General features: G+C 36.2%; 1 protein-coding gene across 2 annotated transcripts in view; it reads left to right on the forward strand.

The window, feature by feature from the left end:
- Positions 1 to 15,438, forward strand: part of LOC129454128 (uncharacterized) — a 93,161-nt gene extending 77,723 nt beyond the window's left edge. For both annotated transcript variants that reach the window (XM_073865562.1, XM_073865561.1), the window contains exons 2-4: positions 9,159 to 9,199; positions 9,311 to 9,643; positions 13,857 to 15,438. In XM_073865562.1, the coding sequence (XP_073721663.1) occupies positions 9,159 to 9,199; positions 9,311 to 9,643; positions 13,857 to 14,242 (760 nt within the window). In that variant the 3' untranslated portion in view covers positions 14,243 to 15,438. The remainder of the gene's footprint in view (positions 1 to 9,158; positions 9,200 to 9,310; positions 9,644 to 13,856) is intronic.
- Positions 15,439 to 17,114: the final 1,676 nt, after the last annotated feature.

Here is a 17,114-nt window from a genome sequence, read left to right on the forward strand (position 1 = left end):
ACACTGCAAGATAGAATAGATTAGAATAAAATAGAAACTTTACTGTCATAAAACTATAATGAAATTTGTTAAGAAGCTCTCAAAGACCAGCAGCCTCAGAAGAATAAACAAGAAAAATAGAATTTACATAGTATATAGCTAAAAATAATATCACTGCAGAGTAGTATACAGTGGAATTAAATAATGCAAACAACAGTGCAAAATAAAGTTTAACCAAGCATTAGTCATTTAGCAGCAACGCTTATAAGCCTACAATAATATTCCTGTTAGGAAGAAACAGGAAAACAGAGCATTAATAGAAATAGCCTACATCACTCAATAATAACTCTTAAATTTGCAAAAAATAGACCTTTTGCGAGTCGACGTCACAGTTACATCACGTGCGCATGTGGTGGCAGAAAAACAGTGGAAATGAATGTGACACGAGTGAAACGAACAATATAACTCACTAGAAAATGTTTTGTTGTGCTGTTGAGTGTCAGAATAGGAATGCCAAAATAGATGACCTTCATTTTTATAGTATACCGTCGTCGAAGACACCATTTGAAGATAAACGTAGGTGTTTATGGTTGCAATAAGCCCTCAACCGGACAGACTGGAGTGATGAAATCATCTAAAAATCTTTTAATAATTTGAATAGAAGATAATTAGAAAAGATATCCGGTGTTCTGTCGAAGTCTGATCCCTCTATGTGTTTCTTATAGCGTTTTCATCACTTTACGTTTATAATTATTTAGAAAGATTAAAGATTTGAATTAGTTCATAATATCAATAATATTACCATTTATTAAAGTTTTCTTATTTTTTTCGTTTTCTATTACTTCTTTTTACCTTATATCTTAGCCTATGTCTTCTTCCTGTTTGTTCTAAATTATGATGTTTACTAATAAATATATAAACATAGCACACACACACACACACACACACACACACGATGTAAAGTGTTAATAATATATAAACAGGCCTATACAAATTAATTTGTATGTAAACATAATAGTTTTAGATCAAACACGTAGGCTAAAAATATAAGGAAGAAATTGAAAACAGGAAATGATGAAATATTAAATAAATGATATTATACAGAATACATGATAGTATTGCTCTTATAAGTAATTCAGCGATTCATACTATAAAAATAATTGATTTACCAATAAAGAACAATACATATACATTACATACATGGACACAATTACAACCCCAAAACAGAAAAAGTTGGGACACAGTAGAAATTGTGAGTAAAAAAGGAATGGAATAATTTACAAATCTCATAAGCTTATATTTTATTCACAGTAGAATATAGATAACATATCAAATGTTGAAAGTAAGATATTTTGAAATGTCATGCCAAATATTGGTACATTTTGGATCTCATGAGAGCTACACATTCCAAAAAAAGTTGGGACAGGTAGCAATAAGAGGCCAGAAAATTTTAATGTATATATAAGGAACAGTTGAAAGACCAATTTGCAACTTATTAGGTCAATTGGCAACATGATTGGGTATAAAAAGAGCCTCTCAGAGTGGCAGTGTCTCTCAGAGGTCAAGATGGGCAGAGAATCACCAATTCCCCCAACGCTGCAGCGAAAAATAGTTTTCTGAGTTTCTCAGAGAAAAATTGCAATGAGATTGAAGTTATCATCATCTACAGTGCATAATATCATTCAAAGATTCAGAGAATCTGGAACAATCTCTGTGCGTAAGGGTCAAGACCGGAAAACCATACCAGATGCCCGTGATCTTCGGGCCCTAAGACAGCACTGCATCACATACAGGAATGCTACTGTAATGGAAATCATAACATGGGCTCTGGAATACTTCCAGAAAACATTGTCAGTGAACACAATCCACCGTGTCATTTGCTGTTGCCAGCTAAAACTCTATAGGTCAAAAAAGAAGCCATATCTAAATATGATCCAGAAGCACAGGCGTTTTCCCTGGGAAAGGGTCATTTAAAATGGACTTTGGTAAAGTGGAAAACTGTTCTGTGGTCCAACGAATCAAAATTTGAAGTTCTTTTTAGAAAACTGGGACGCCATTTCATCCGGACTAAAGAGGACAAGGACAACCCAAGTTGTTATTAGCGCTCATTTCAGAAACTTGCATCTCTGATGGTTTGGGGTTGCATGAGTGCGTGTGGCATGGGCAGCTTACACATCTGGAAAGGCACCATCAATGCTGAAAGGTTTATCCAAGTTCTAGATACATATGATCCCATTCAGACGTCGTCTCTTTCAGGGAAGACCTTGCATTTTCCAACATGACAATGCCAGACCACATACTGCATCAATTATAACATCAAGACTGCGTAGAAGAAGGATCTGAGAACTGAAATGGCCAGCCTGCAGTCCAGATCTTTCACCCAAAGAAAAGATTTGGTGCATCATAAAGCGGAAGATGCGACAAAGAAGACCTAAGACAGTTGAGCAACTAGAAGTCTCTATTAGACAAGAATAGGACAACATTCCTATTCCTAAACATTGATCCTCCTCCAGCTGTTCCTTATATGCACATTTAACTTTTCTGGCCTCTTATTGCTACCTGTCCCAACTTTTTTTGGAATGTGTAGCTCTCATGAAATCCAAAATGAGCCAATATTTGGCATGACATTTCAAAATATCTTACTTTCAACATTTGATATGTTATCTATATTCTACTGTGAATAAAATATAAGTTTATGAGATTTGTAAATTATTCCATTCCTTTTTTACTCACAATTTCTACTTTGTCCCAACTTTTTCTGTTTTGGGGTTGTAGTAGCCAAGCCATTTAAACTTTAAATTTATTTAAAAAAAAAACGTAACTTGGTGAAAACGTTATAAGAAACATTACACTTAAGAGAAATATAAGGGAAACAGACTTCTACAGAACACCTGATCCATAAAAATCACAGTTTAATGCTAAAACACTTCACAGAGCTATTGAGAAGCATTCACTTTCTGCCACCAGTTGAGCTCCGCCCACAAAAAACGTCATCTCTGTTTGCAAACACGCAAAAGGTCTATAGTGTTATATAGGCTAGCCAATTATATTTAAAATATGTTTTTAAATGTATTTAAATTTAAATAAATCTTGCATGAGGATTAGACTTGAGTTGGTGCTAGATTGTGCACACAGCTACAGTATGCATTCAAACACTGCCTGCATAACACATCCTTAAAACATATCATGATTGTTGCCATAAACAAGAGCTGAGGAGGAGAAATCACCTAGGTTTCAAATAGAAAGCTGCTAGCAAATGTAAATATTTAAAAAGAAATCATAATAAATGTGTCATAATCTTCATTCCTTTATAACCTCTTCTCCTGAGGTGACGTGAACTGCTTGCTCTGGCAAGATAATCCTAATAATATCCTGTAGTGTGTGATGCACTAGGATTTTTAAATCCTGTAGTGTGAGCATGTTTAAGATTTGAGAGAAGAATATCTGACAAGATTCTCCTTATGTGTGTGCTGCAACCAGATTTCATAATCTGCCAGGAATTTAAAAATCCGGTAGTGTGAGCCAGGCATAACAGGGAGATATGTCTCATATTGCATTATCTTTGTCGAAGTTCTTTGTCCTGTGGGAATTTGTAAAATTATGTATTTTTTGTGAATAAGATCTGTTTTTACATAGAAATACTCCAGGGGCCCGTTTCAGAAAGTTTGAGTTTGTTAACCCTGAAATGAGGGAAACTCTGAGTTTTCGGTTTCAAAATGAGAGGTAGGTTAAACCCGAGACAGCGGGGTAAGTCAAGCCTGTTTCAGAAGGAGAGGTAACTTATACTCAGAGTCTGTTTCCGGGGTAACTTTAACTCTCTGAACCTAACCTGGTCAGGAGCAGGTTTTATCCTGTTGCTTTATTGCGCACATTTTTATTATGTACATTGCAAAATATTTTTTAGCTGTATTTAATTTATAATCAAATTGCCAGTGCAAATCATTTTACCTTAGTGCTTTTTATATTTTTTAAATTACACTTAAATTTAAACAAACAAAAAAATGTAGACAGTATATTGAAATGACTAGTAAAGCCAATTTGATTACAGACCATCTAAGTGACTAAAATGTAATGTACTTTTATAGATGATAGTGTAGATGATGATGTTGCATTCATTTGTAGGAAGTTACATTTATGTCAGGAGAGGATTTTGAGACCCAGAGTGGATTTTTGTAATTTCTTGCATTTATGTGAGCGGTATTATTTTTCTTTGCAGTCGTTTTAGATATATAAATATCTTTATATGACTAATATCAGCCTTTGTGGCTGTGCTATTACAGCTGAACAGTTGCCTTTACATTTCTTATGTATCCACTGATCATTATCGCTGTTCTAGTGGGTAGTGCTGTGCACAGTGGTTTGGGCAGACGTACTGTCTGCAATCTGAGTTCGAATACAGGCTTGACGCATTTCTCTTTTATTCATGACAAACATTTGTAAAGTTCGTACTGTAGCCTTTTTTGCCCAAGTATTATGCCTAATTTCATTTTTAGCTGAGCTGCTGTAATCTTTTTATCTTGTAATCTTGTAATCTGGGACTTCATCTGCGTGAACTTAATATAATAACATACAGTCCTTCGTTTATTTACTTCTGACATTTTAATCCTGCTGAAAAAAAACAGCATCAAACCAGCATGGACCAGCATGGGAATTATGCTGGCTTAGCTAATGGTCACCAGCATACCAGCACCAAAACCCAACATATGATGGACTTGATGGTATGACCAGCATGGGATGCTGGTGTGACCAGCTTGGAATGCTGGTGCTAGTGCTGGTTTAGCTGGTGCTGATGCTGGTGCTGGTTTTGTGCTGATTTAGCTGGAGTTAGAGTCGTATAAAATCAGAGCTACGACACGCTTTGATCTCGCCGCTCGGTCCCGTGATTCATGTAACGTTCTACAGTTCCAAACCCTAGACTGTAAAAAAACAGCATCTGTGCTTCTGAAAAGCACGGTCACACCATCCCTGCTTTAAATAGTGTTCCGCGTCTACATGGCTTTTTACAAAAAAAAATGCGTGCGACTTCATGCGGCGCTATAAGAACATAGATGACTGGATTTTAACATTTGCTCCTTTTAAGAGGATGAGAAACAGCAAAGCATCTCAAGGAATGCATTTATTGTTCTTTGAAAATTTGCATAAATGGTTGAAAACACCATCTATACATATTTCACAAGGATCTTTGTCAATACTTTTTATCGAGTTTAATATTAGCATATGAACCTCACGCAGACAAATAAAAAATGCATGGAAACATAAAGAAAATCAAAGTGTTTTTTGCAAATTCCACTACAATCTTGTTTATCACCTCCCGGAGTACTTCTGTGGTGATTTCCAGATTGTTTTACTGTTTTATTATTTAATAAATGCCAAAACTATGACCAATGCTTTGTTATAACTGCTATTCAGACACATTTTAAAAATGAATACATCACCCAGAGTATCAGTTTGGTGATTTTGAGGTTCTTTAACTATTTTATTATTTAATAATTGCATTCCAAAACCATGACAAATGCTATATTATAACTGCTATTCAGACAAGTTTTAAAAATTAATAAAAACCTACAATCAAACTGTTTTTTGCCAACTCCACCAGATTATTGTTCTACATCACCCAGAGTGGTGTGGTTTTCAGGTAATTTAACTGATTCATTATTCAAAAATTGCATGCCAAAACCATGACCAATGCTATAGAAACTCTGCTATTCAGATAATTAAAAAATCCATAAAAGCCTAAAATCAAACTATTTTCTGGAAACTCCACTTAATAATAAAACTGTTAAAGCTGTAGTCTACGATGTTAAAAATCGGTCGAGAAAGCCTGAGACGGTTAGTAAGTTTTAAAAAACTCATCCCGCCCCTCTGTGCTACCTGATCCCTCTCACCGGGAAACGACCTGAACAACGTCACTCAGTCAAGCTGTGATCACCGGTAGTAAACATCAGAACAGAGATTTACCGCGCAGTAAACACATAAAGCCTTGAAGGAATGAACAATTACAATTATGATTGTAATTGACATTATTTACTTTCACAACAACATTTGGCATACGTTTCCCCTCCTGAGCTTCAAGAAATGATTTTGTAAATATAATTACTTTGACCCGTTGTTAAGGAAGACAGAACACAGGGATCCCAAAGCAGAGATGTTTATTAATAAATCACAATGGGTAAATGTCTCGCAGCCACAAAATGTCTCTCAGCCACCAGTTGTGTTCCCCGGCAATGAAGGCATGGGATAAAGGTATGGGGGCCCCGATACGGGGTAGGGTACGTAGACCGCTCCCGTGAGTGCCGTGTCACGGAAGCCACTAGGACAGTGGAGGCAGTCTGTAAATTAAACGCCATGGAGATTTAACCAGACGCGCTGGACCACGGCAACCAATCCTCTAAGGACTCGCTCGACAGCTCAATAACAGCAAACAGTCCAGAGCTGCGGCAGAGAGAGGGAACAAAGTTAATGTAAAATTTCAGCAGGACAGTCGCTGGACAGCGCCTACAGTACTGGACAGCGCGTAGATATAATCCCACAATGGCGAGGTCTAACTTGGCTGTGCCACAGCAGTCGAGCAGGTGGACTGAGACTTGAGATAAACCAACAATCAAACAGCGATGTAGAGTCTCTAATTCACAGGTTGGCAGATGGCAGAACTGGGAAATCTGAAGGGGCAAGGACAGCAGAAGGCACACACGATAATTAGCAAAAACACAGATAACACGACAAGACTAGAACTAGCAAAGCTAGCGGGCATGAACATGTAAAACGAACTTGCAAAGAACAGAGGAAACGAGGGGAATTTAAATCAAACCGGATTGGGCAAATAATAGAATTCAGGTGTGTGACGTCGGTGAGGAAAGTCAGCGATAATGAGATCACCAGGTGGGAGGCGCGCACGTGTGGAACTGTCCAAACAAAACACAAAACACAGAGAAACCAAAATAGCAATCAATTAAACTAGAGTCATGACACCTGTGATACGCGATGCTAAACGGGTAACATTCCAATGCCGACCGGCAGCATGAGCATGATGTTGTCAGACTGATAAAAAGATATTTATGTAACACCTCACACAATCTTTGTAAATATAATTACATTGACCCGTGATACGCGATGCTAAACGGCTAACATTCCAATGCCGACCGGCAGCATGTTGTCAGATATTTATGTAACACCTCACACAATAAAAGTATAAATAGATGCGTACCTGTTCAACAAATAGTCCGCCATGTCGGCGTCAGTTTTCAGCCCCAAATCTTCCTCCAACGGTCAATGGCGGACCCTATATTGATTTTATTTAGAGTCCAGCGTTTTTCACACTTTTTACCTCTGCTCTTTCCTCTACAGACTTACTTTTTCTTCCAACCTTTACTGTAGGGACAAGAAGCTTGGTGCTGTCGGTTAGGTTTTTTTCCATTAGTGAGATGTTGCTGCTTCACTAGCTAACATACACTGACACAAATTTCATGTCGCATGCAGGAGAGGGGCGGGTTGGTGTGCGATGGGGTGGAGACGCGAGCGCGAGGTGGATTTTCAAGTGTACGGGGATTTGATGAGAGCAGTTAACCAATGTAAGCTGTACCGTAATTTTACGGTAAAATGCTGACAGCAGGGTTTCCAGCAGCGTAGTGTAATCTTACAATTTAATTACCATATTTTGAATTGCTGCTTTGTAATTAAACAATAGAATGGCAAATATAAGATAAAGTACCATATAATTACCAAATAGATTTTGTGCAAAAAGAACATAGTCTATAGACATATTTAAACAAATTCAGTTCATTATTATTCATACACAAATAATTTAAGGTCATTTTAAAAAAATTGTAAAAACTTGAAAAACTGGAAAAAACTTGTTAAAAACAGCTCTTCACAGGTACAGGTAGGGAAGTCTGAAAGATAAACATAAAAAACCTTTGTATGTGTGTTAAAAGTAACAGGTGGCAGTAATGGTGTGTTAAAGGGATAGTTCACCCCAAACTCAATCTCATGTTGTTACAAACCTGTATACATTGCTTTGATGAAGGAAGCTATTTTGAGGAATGTTTGTAAACAAACCATTTATGAGCCTCATTCACTTCCATTTCTTTTTCCATTTCATTACATTTGTGTCCAAAAACATTACACCAACTACCCAGAATGCACTGATCAATGACATTGTTTCCCAGACTCATACTGTGATTTAGTTATTATCGATATGAATTTGTACTTACCGGTAAATCTGTTTCCTAGTACGTTTGCTTTTGCTTTTTAAGTTGCTTGTAGGTTTGCTGCTATTAAAGTCATAGATAAATAGGCCACGCTTTAATCAGTTGCTGTTTGGTTCGTCAAAAAATGCCACCATATGACTCCTGGGAAGAATACCCTATACCAGAGGTTCTCAAACTTTTCTTTCTGCGACCCACTTAAGGCAGGTATAATTTATCTCAGGATCGACCAAAATATGTTTAATAGAAATATGCAGGAAAATGCATTAAGGAATACTAAAAGAAATTTGTTCTCTTTTAGAAGACAGCAGTTATTTTCAATGTATATTTAATTGCAATTCCAAAATACCTGATATCAAAACCATTCTCATTTAATGTCATTAATAGGACAGCCAAGTGAGTGACTTTGCGTAACCCACCTTATCCCACTGTTAGGTCCTGACCCCACAGTTTGAAAACCCCTGCTATAAAAACATGCAAATGAATGAGTAAACTTTACTTTCTCTGCACAAAATAACTACATAAAAAACATTATGTCTCTAGTTATTTTAAGCCTTGGTAGTTAGACTTATTTAAATTAGTAATTATCATAAAGAATAATAGTTAGGGATACATCAGGGAAGTATGTACAATTGAATTAAGCATAAAAATAAGCAAAATCAAAAATAGACTTTTTTTAAATCTTATCATTGAGATTATAAGTAGAGACATACTATTTTTGTACTCCACGTAAATTATAAATCATTAAAATTGGTTGAGAACTGTAAGTGTAAATGTTCAGCCTTCCTGTTCACTTATGTGTTAATAACAAGATCTTGGCAGGACTAATATGGTGGCACCTTTGATGTCCATTGTGTTGTCTATGTATGTCTGCGATTACAGTTGCCTGAACATAAACTTATATAGCATTGATATTTGCTAGCACCATCATGAGCTACAGGAACTTACACAAACTTGTCCTTATGTTTTCAATAGTTACTTCATTATCTGTGTATTTGCACTGCTGATGAACAAAGGTAAGCACTTTAAAAAATATAATAATTTTGAGAGTTACATTTGTGCCACATTTAAAACTAACAAAGTATGTGTTTGTATAGGAGTTTTCTGAATGACTTCTCTCATTTCAGTCTCCCTGCAGGATGTGAATGTTGCTGTGAGTGTTACTGGAGGTTCGGCTGTCTTGCCGTGTGCTACCAGTGACATTGAACACAAACTGTCTGATATTATTGTGTTTTGGAGACACAATGACAGCGTGGCTGTCTATGACATAATAAATGGCAAATTTTCCCTACAAGACCAGGACTTCACCTACACTAACAGAGTGGAAACTTTCCCTACTGAGTATGAAAAAGGAAACTTCTCGCTCAAACTCAACAATCTTACACACACTGATGGAGGAAATTACCAGTGCTTCATCCTACATTCATCTGAAGAAGTGATCACACAGCTGATCATCAAAGGTGTGTAGTGGTGAAACTGATATACATGACATTAAGAAAGATTTTTGAATGCAGTAAATAAAGGTTAAAATATTAAGTTTAGCTATAAAGCAGTGGCTCTCAAACCTTTTTTGACATGCGCCTATTGTTATTCAAGGAGTTATTATTATTATTATTATTATTATTATATTCAGTGGGACTTTAGAGGACCTAAACATGCTCGAAAACTCATGAAACTTTCCACAGATGTCAAGAGTGTTTACATGTGGTGTAGGCTTTGGAATTAGACATGGGAAAATGTCTCTATAGGGCCACCTTCACATTTTCAACGAAGCAGCACTCAGACTGTGATTGACATACATGTATGAAATTTGGTACACTGTTTTATTGCAAGACCTACAAAAAAGTCTCTTGGACCAAAGCTGTAAATCAAACAGGAAGTCAGCTATTCTGAGTTATTTCTGTTATTTTGGCACAGTTTCTGTCATTTCCAGGCATCATTCTTTAACGAACCCTCCTACAGTTTTCATCGATAATCATTTTATTTGCAGAGTCTCATCTTAAGGCCTTTGTGATGCTAAATTGTGAAAGATTTGATTCTACGTGTCTGTTCCGGCTAGTCAGATTTTTACGTTTCGCTATGAAATGGGCTACTAGAACTCAGGCATACAATGTCCAATCTGTCCCAAACTTCACATGATTGATAAGGTTCCTGGAGTGAACACATGTTCACTTATAGTCAATAGTCACTTATGGTTATAGTGCCACCAGCTGGCAACAGGAAGTGACATGTTTTACAAAACTTTTTCCAAACTTAAAATCTTTCAATGAGCTTGTTTCAAACTGGCCAAAGTCACGTGATTTTAGCAAACGAGGCGTCATTACGTCATAACTGTTTCGAAACGTTTAGAAAATCCAACGATTCACCACTAGGGGGAGTTGATCATAAATGACCAGTGTAGGTGAACTCGGGTCAGTTTTATTATAAAAGTTCATAAAACATTCATCCTTCTAACTAATAACACTACCATTGCATCTAGTTTTTGTTTATAGACAAATTTAATGTGCATAATTAAAAAGGGAGTTCGTTTTAATGATTTGTTTGCCACACTGTAAAAAAATACTTTTTTGTTGAATCAACTCGGATTTACAAGTCATTTTAACTTACTTTTATTTATCTTGACTAGAGATGACTTGTTATAACTACAGATGAGTTGTTATAACTTATAAAATTAAGTTGACTTTTCTCAACTATATTTTATAAGTTGTAACAACTCATCTCTGTTGACATGACTTGTAAATCTAAGTTGATTTAACAAAACATTTTAAGGCAGCAAAGTATTTTTTACAGTGCATAAATAAAACTAAAAACACACACTAACAATTTTAATTATGTCTAAATTAAATTAAATAATTAATTTTTCTTAAAACATATTTTTAGAACAATCTTGCTATTATTTTGGAAAAAGTGTACAATGTTTGGACAGATTTTGCTGCTTTTACACTATTTTGACCAGCAGGTGTCGCCATCGTGTATGGTCAAACGCTTTGAAAAACTGAATCAATTTATGAAGCAATTGGTTCAATTGATTTGAAGCTTCGAAAAGCTTTGTTTCTCCCATCACTTAACATGATTGATAAGAGTTCTTGGGTGCTTCTCAATTCTTATTTGTGCATCCTTGCTTCCTTTCCTTGCAAAGACGAAAGGACGGAGGAGACAAAGTATTAAGTGAAATTATATCCTCTTTCCTTGCTCTCTTTATAATGTTTATTATCTGTTATCAATAAATCAAGTCAAGTAAAGTTAAATACATATTTGAGTTATAGTTCATATCCTTACTACGTTAAAATCAAGACATTCTTAAAAGTGCTGTAAAATTAATATATACTAGTCAACATTTGAAGTGGATCAAAAACGTTTATCAAACTTGTCCTATAAGAACAGGTATTGTCACGGTACAAATAACGGAGAGAGAACCCAAACGCAAACACTGTAAAATAAACTGAAGGTTTATTTAAACAAACACAAAAACCCACGAGGGGGTAAAACAGGTGAAAAACAATGATGATGTGAACACTAAACCGGGAAACAAACACTTGAACAAAATAACACGAACTCAGATGATACGATTCAGTAAACACGAAGGACATGAATAACACACTGAGGCTGTTTCTCAATATGCGTTCTTCAGCGATCTTGCGTCCTCGTGTCCTCGCTCTACGTCATCATTAACGGTCGAAGTTCATTCCAATTCTCAAGAACGCAAGGACAGAGGACGCATGAAAATACCCGGATGTGTTCTTGATATCGAGGATGCATCGAGTGCAGACTTGCTGAAATCGCTTAACGCCCCAGAAGTCATTGCGGCAAAACTTCCGAGTTCGTTCTTCCAAGGTCGCCTGGCAAGACTGATCTCCACGAGGACGCAAGTCCGTTCTTTGCGTTCTTGGAATTGAGAAACAGCCTGAATCTAAGACGAACGAACGAGCACACGACAGAGAACAAGAGGGCATTATAAAGACACAACACAAATGGGGAACAGGTGAACATAATTAATTACTCAAGACAAGAGTACATAAGGGAGTAGGGTAAAAGTGACAAGACACTGGGAACACGTGACACCAACACATGATGTGACTACACGTGTCCCCACACAAAACACAATGCTGCCATGATCTTGCCCTCTGAAATCAGACCTAAATCTCACACAAAGGTCTGGCAAGACCATGACAGCAACAAGACACTGGAAACACGTGGAAGCCACACACACAATATGACTCCACGTGTCCCCACACAGAACATACACTGTAAAAAAAGTCCGTAAAAATTTCAATGTTATTGCAGCTGGGTTGCCGGTAATTTACCGTAGATTTACATTTATGTTATTTACTGGCAAGAGTTTGTTCAAAGTTAAATACATTTTAAATATTAACAAGTCTTTATCTTTACAGAATAAAACTATACCATAACAGCCTCATGCAAAGCATTCTGGGAACAGAAATCATCATCAACCTTTTTCTGTTTTTTGCTTCAGATTTTGTTTCCCAGAATGTTTTGCTTGATGCTGTTTTTAAGTTTTACTCTGTAAAGACAAAGACTTGTAAATGTTTAATGTTCATTTAACTTTGAACAAAATGTTGCCAGTAAATAACATAAATTTAAATCTACGGTAAATTACCGGCAACTCAGCTGCAATTTCTACGGATTTTTTTACAGTGTAGTACTGTCATGGTCTTGCCAAATGTACTCTGACCTGAATTTAGTACCAAGGTCTGGCAAGCCCATGACAGGTATTAGTCATTGGTTTATGTAATTTTTTTATTAAAGGTTTTGATCCACTTCAAATGTTGACTAGTGTATATTGAAAGATACTGTGTGAAAGTGTTAACTTTGTTACGTATTCAGTCCCCTCTTTACGTATTGGGAAAATAAAGGCAAAATTCCTACGTTTGTTGTAAAGTCAAAAAATGTTTAAACATTAAGAGGTAGTTTCTCGGACAGGGATTATCTTAAGCCAGGACTAGGCATTATATTTAAGTCATTTTTAAAAGCATCAACAACTTGTTACAAAAGATGAAAATATTTATTACGACATTTCGATCACAAGATCTTCCTCATGCATATACATATTTTCATCTTTTGCAAGTTAATAGTGTGCGGGATACCCTTTACTTTTATACAAGATATGTCAGAGCAAGCTGTTTTTATCAAGACAACACTAACATTTAAGTTAGGCTTAAGCCCTGTCTGGGAAACCACCCCTAAAAGATGAAACTGAAACAAAAGTGCAGAATGTCACGTTTTATTTTTCACCTGTTTCAACATACACAATTTAGTAACGCAATGGAACAACATGTTTGTATTTTAATACTTCTATATATTGTGAGCATTATGAGACAATTGTCGTCTGTTATGTGCTAAACTGATTAATTGTTCACACGAAAGTGTGAGTATCAGTTTAATCCATTGTGTTTACAGTATGAATCATTGCATTTGGTGACAGCACACGTATTTCAGGAAGAACAGTCCTTGTTCTTTATGGTAAAACATATATGTGTTGAAACAAAATCAATTCATATTTATCTTACAAATTTCTTGTATCCACAGCAAACAGAGCAATAGCGTCCTAATACTTATGAAGGTTAACTGTATTTCACATTATAATTCTGCTACACACTTTGCTTTATTACATGCCAGTGATGTTTTTCTCTACTTTTTTTGTTGTTGTTGTAGAGTCAACAGTACAGACGGGAGAACAACCAACAGAAGAAAATGGAAACCAAGCACGAGAAACACATTTATGGATGATATTAACTCCTGCCCTTGTTGTTTTCATGTTGTGTTTAATTCTCTGTATTACATTTATATGGAAGATAAGGGGTAAAAAAACCTCTAGGCCTGAGGTGCCTCCTCCTGATGGGAACCTGCCCTGTAGCGATTTGTGTCATCATAACACTGAGATCCATGGGAATGGTGAGGAAAGCGATAAGCGAATCAGCTTACTACTGTCTCAGGAATTGGATGATTTGTCTCAAGACAGATGTTTGTTCATGCTTTCATCACTAGCAGGGAGGATTATTGTAACAGTCTACTTACTGGGATGCTCAAAAAAAACTTAAGACAGCTACAGCTCATACAGAACAAAGTATTATTACTCATTTATAAATCACTTATGGACATATATTACAGATATGCTAAATGAATATAAATCTAACAGATTACTCAGATCATTATGATCAGGTCAGTTAGAAATACCAAGGGTTCACTCAAAAAAGGTGCCACATTTTGGAATCAGCTTTCAGAAGAGATTAGATGTGCTTTAACAGTAGACACTTTTAAAAATAAATTCACAAGTTTGCATTAACATGTAATCTATAGGGGATGAGATAAAGCATATTTAGCCTGCAGTCCAAGGGGAGGGCTCCAAATTCAGATTTTTTTTGCCCAAGTACTCCCTGCTCTTTAGCTGGGAAGGGGCGGCGGTGGCTCAGTGGTTAATATAGGTTATCTACAAACCGGAAAATTGGTGGTTTAATCTCCGACGATTCCTGACCAAGTGTCGAGGTGTCCTTGAGCAAGACACCTAACCCCAGCTGCTCCCGACGAGCTGGCAAGGTTGACACCGTCGTCGGTGTATGAATGATTGCGTGAATGTGAATGTGAGGCAAAACTTGTAAAGCGCTTTGGATGGCCATAAGCCTGTTAAAAGCGCTATATAAATGCAGTCAGTTTATCATTTAGATGCAGCTGAGAGTGAAATGATAGGGTGGAGGAGGGATCCTGCCAAAAACTGTCATGGGACAGAGGTGAGCGATGGTTATTATAGGGACTTCTTTGGGGTAATTGCTTATATCACATGACCATCTGAAAAATATGCTAATTGTATTTTTAAACCTACTTTTTGACACTTATACTTTTTTTACTTGGAAGTGTTAAGCCTTTTGGATAAAAGTGTCTGCCAAGTATATAAATGTTACACACACAGATGGTTTTCCGGACAGGGATTAGACTAGTACTAGACTAAAATAAATGTAAAGCTGTTCAAACTCAAAGCATCTTGTACTGACATATCTTAAAATACATCAGTGTCTTTTGTGTTGCCTCAAAATGTGCACAAGAAATGTTTTTAGTAGGGCATGTTTGTCCTAATTAAACTAAGATCTAGTCCTGGCTCAAGCTAATCCCTGTCTGGGAAACCACCCCGCTGTGTTCCTGTAAAACTGATTTAATCAGTGTTTTTACTAATATGTGAAAAAACTATACACAAATAAAACATTTTACCTACAATACTTTGCTACTTTGATGTTTCTGTAAAGCTGCTTTGGAACAATTAAATAAACTAAAAATTGAATTGAATTTTTATTAGCATTAAAAAACTAAAAAAAAAAACTCCTTGTAAAACTCTTAAATTTAGAGAGTCTAATTATGTGAGTTGTGTGTCCATCCTTTTATTTTGAAGATTTGACCAATGTAATGACATCACAAACGGTAACCTATAGCCTACATCATATTTAAGAGGCAAAACACTTAAACTTCATACGATTGGTCAAACACAACATCTCCACGGTGATGGGTGATTCTATTTAGATATTTCTAAAAGTGTCTATCTCAGAGAGACCGATGACTATCAAAGTCGCATTTTTTTCTTTCTTTGCTAGTAATACCTGTTTGGTTTCTGAATATGATATTTTTTGATTTGCCTTTTTTTTGAGAATCTTTTGCATTTACATTTTTGTATCTTTCTCTGTAGGTCATAGCTAAATATTCTCTAACAGAGTATATTCTAATATTAGCCATGTAGAGATCATTAAACTACGTCATTAAGTTTAAACATTTTTATTAGTTAACCTTGGAGAAACCCCCGGGTCAAATTTGGCCAATGTTAATTGCTGCTAATAAAAGGGTTCTCCAGCGTTAAGCTACAGTATAGAAAAACTTAGAAAAGGTCCACATATGGGCATACAGTTCATAGCATATCTCCAATGATGTCACAGATCAGATTATCTAATATTCGGTCTTATATATATATATATATATATATAATATATAATTATTTTTGCATGTGCACGTCAAAGTACACCCACAACAGTGGCTGGCTGAGCTGCCTGTGGAAAATATGTCGTTTATAATGTAAGCGGGAGCAGGCGGGTGCACAAAACTTCCACTTCAAGCCTTAATAGCCATTTGACTGCTTTAAAAACGATTACTCTCAGCCAAATGTTGATGACAAATGAAAGAGATCCATATGACAAAGCAAAATATCTGCAAAAAAATCTTTTGAACAGAAAAGAAAAGCACTAAATTAAGAGCGCCGTCACTCTGCTGCTAGCTGTACACTGCGTTTCTCACCAGTTATGAATGCATCCAAAAATAGTGTTAAAATAAAGTAAATAGCTAACAAGCATAGACATTAAACACACTGAATGAATAACATCCCTCCCACTTGCAGCTGCCACTCAGCCACTGCAGATCACATCACATGACCCGCCAGTGGCAGCTCCTGCCAGCCAGCTGAAGTTTGAACTGCCTTAATTCTTTGTTAAATGTCTGCTCAAGTGCGAAAAAACATAAACTCAGGTATGTTCTACGTATTGAATCGCCTACTTCCATACTATATAGTAAGCAAAGAGTACGAGAAGTAGTGCTTTTCGCCTACTATATAGTATGGAAGTATGCGGTTTGGGCATTACATAATAATATATGAGCATATATTTGACATGACTTTAATTCTCCTATTTATTACACTTGTAAGTATACAAATGTAGGTTTTGTCTTTATTTCACTTGATAGTACTTGATGCTATTGCATCCCTAAGTTGATGTTTCGAATTATAGTGCAGTTCACTTCACAGATCTTTCATATTATGATGCTAAACAGGCTCTTAAATAAGACTTAGGTCAGATGATGATGGGGGTCACACATTGATTTCTTTCTTATTTTATGCCCATAATAATTAAAATAGTCAGTGATGCTTTTTGCAGTATGGCATGG

This window comes from Misgurnus anguillicaudatus, unplaced genomic scaffold (genome assembly GCF_027580225.2).
Source record: "Misgurnus anguillicaudatus unplaced genomic scaffold, ASM2758022v2 HiC_scaffold_32, whole genome shotgun sequence".
Taxonomy (NCBI): Eukaryota; Metazoa; Chordata; class Actinopteri; order Cypriniformes; family Cobitidae; genus Misgurnus; species Misgurnus anguillicaudatus.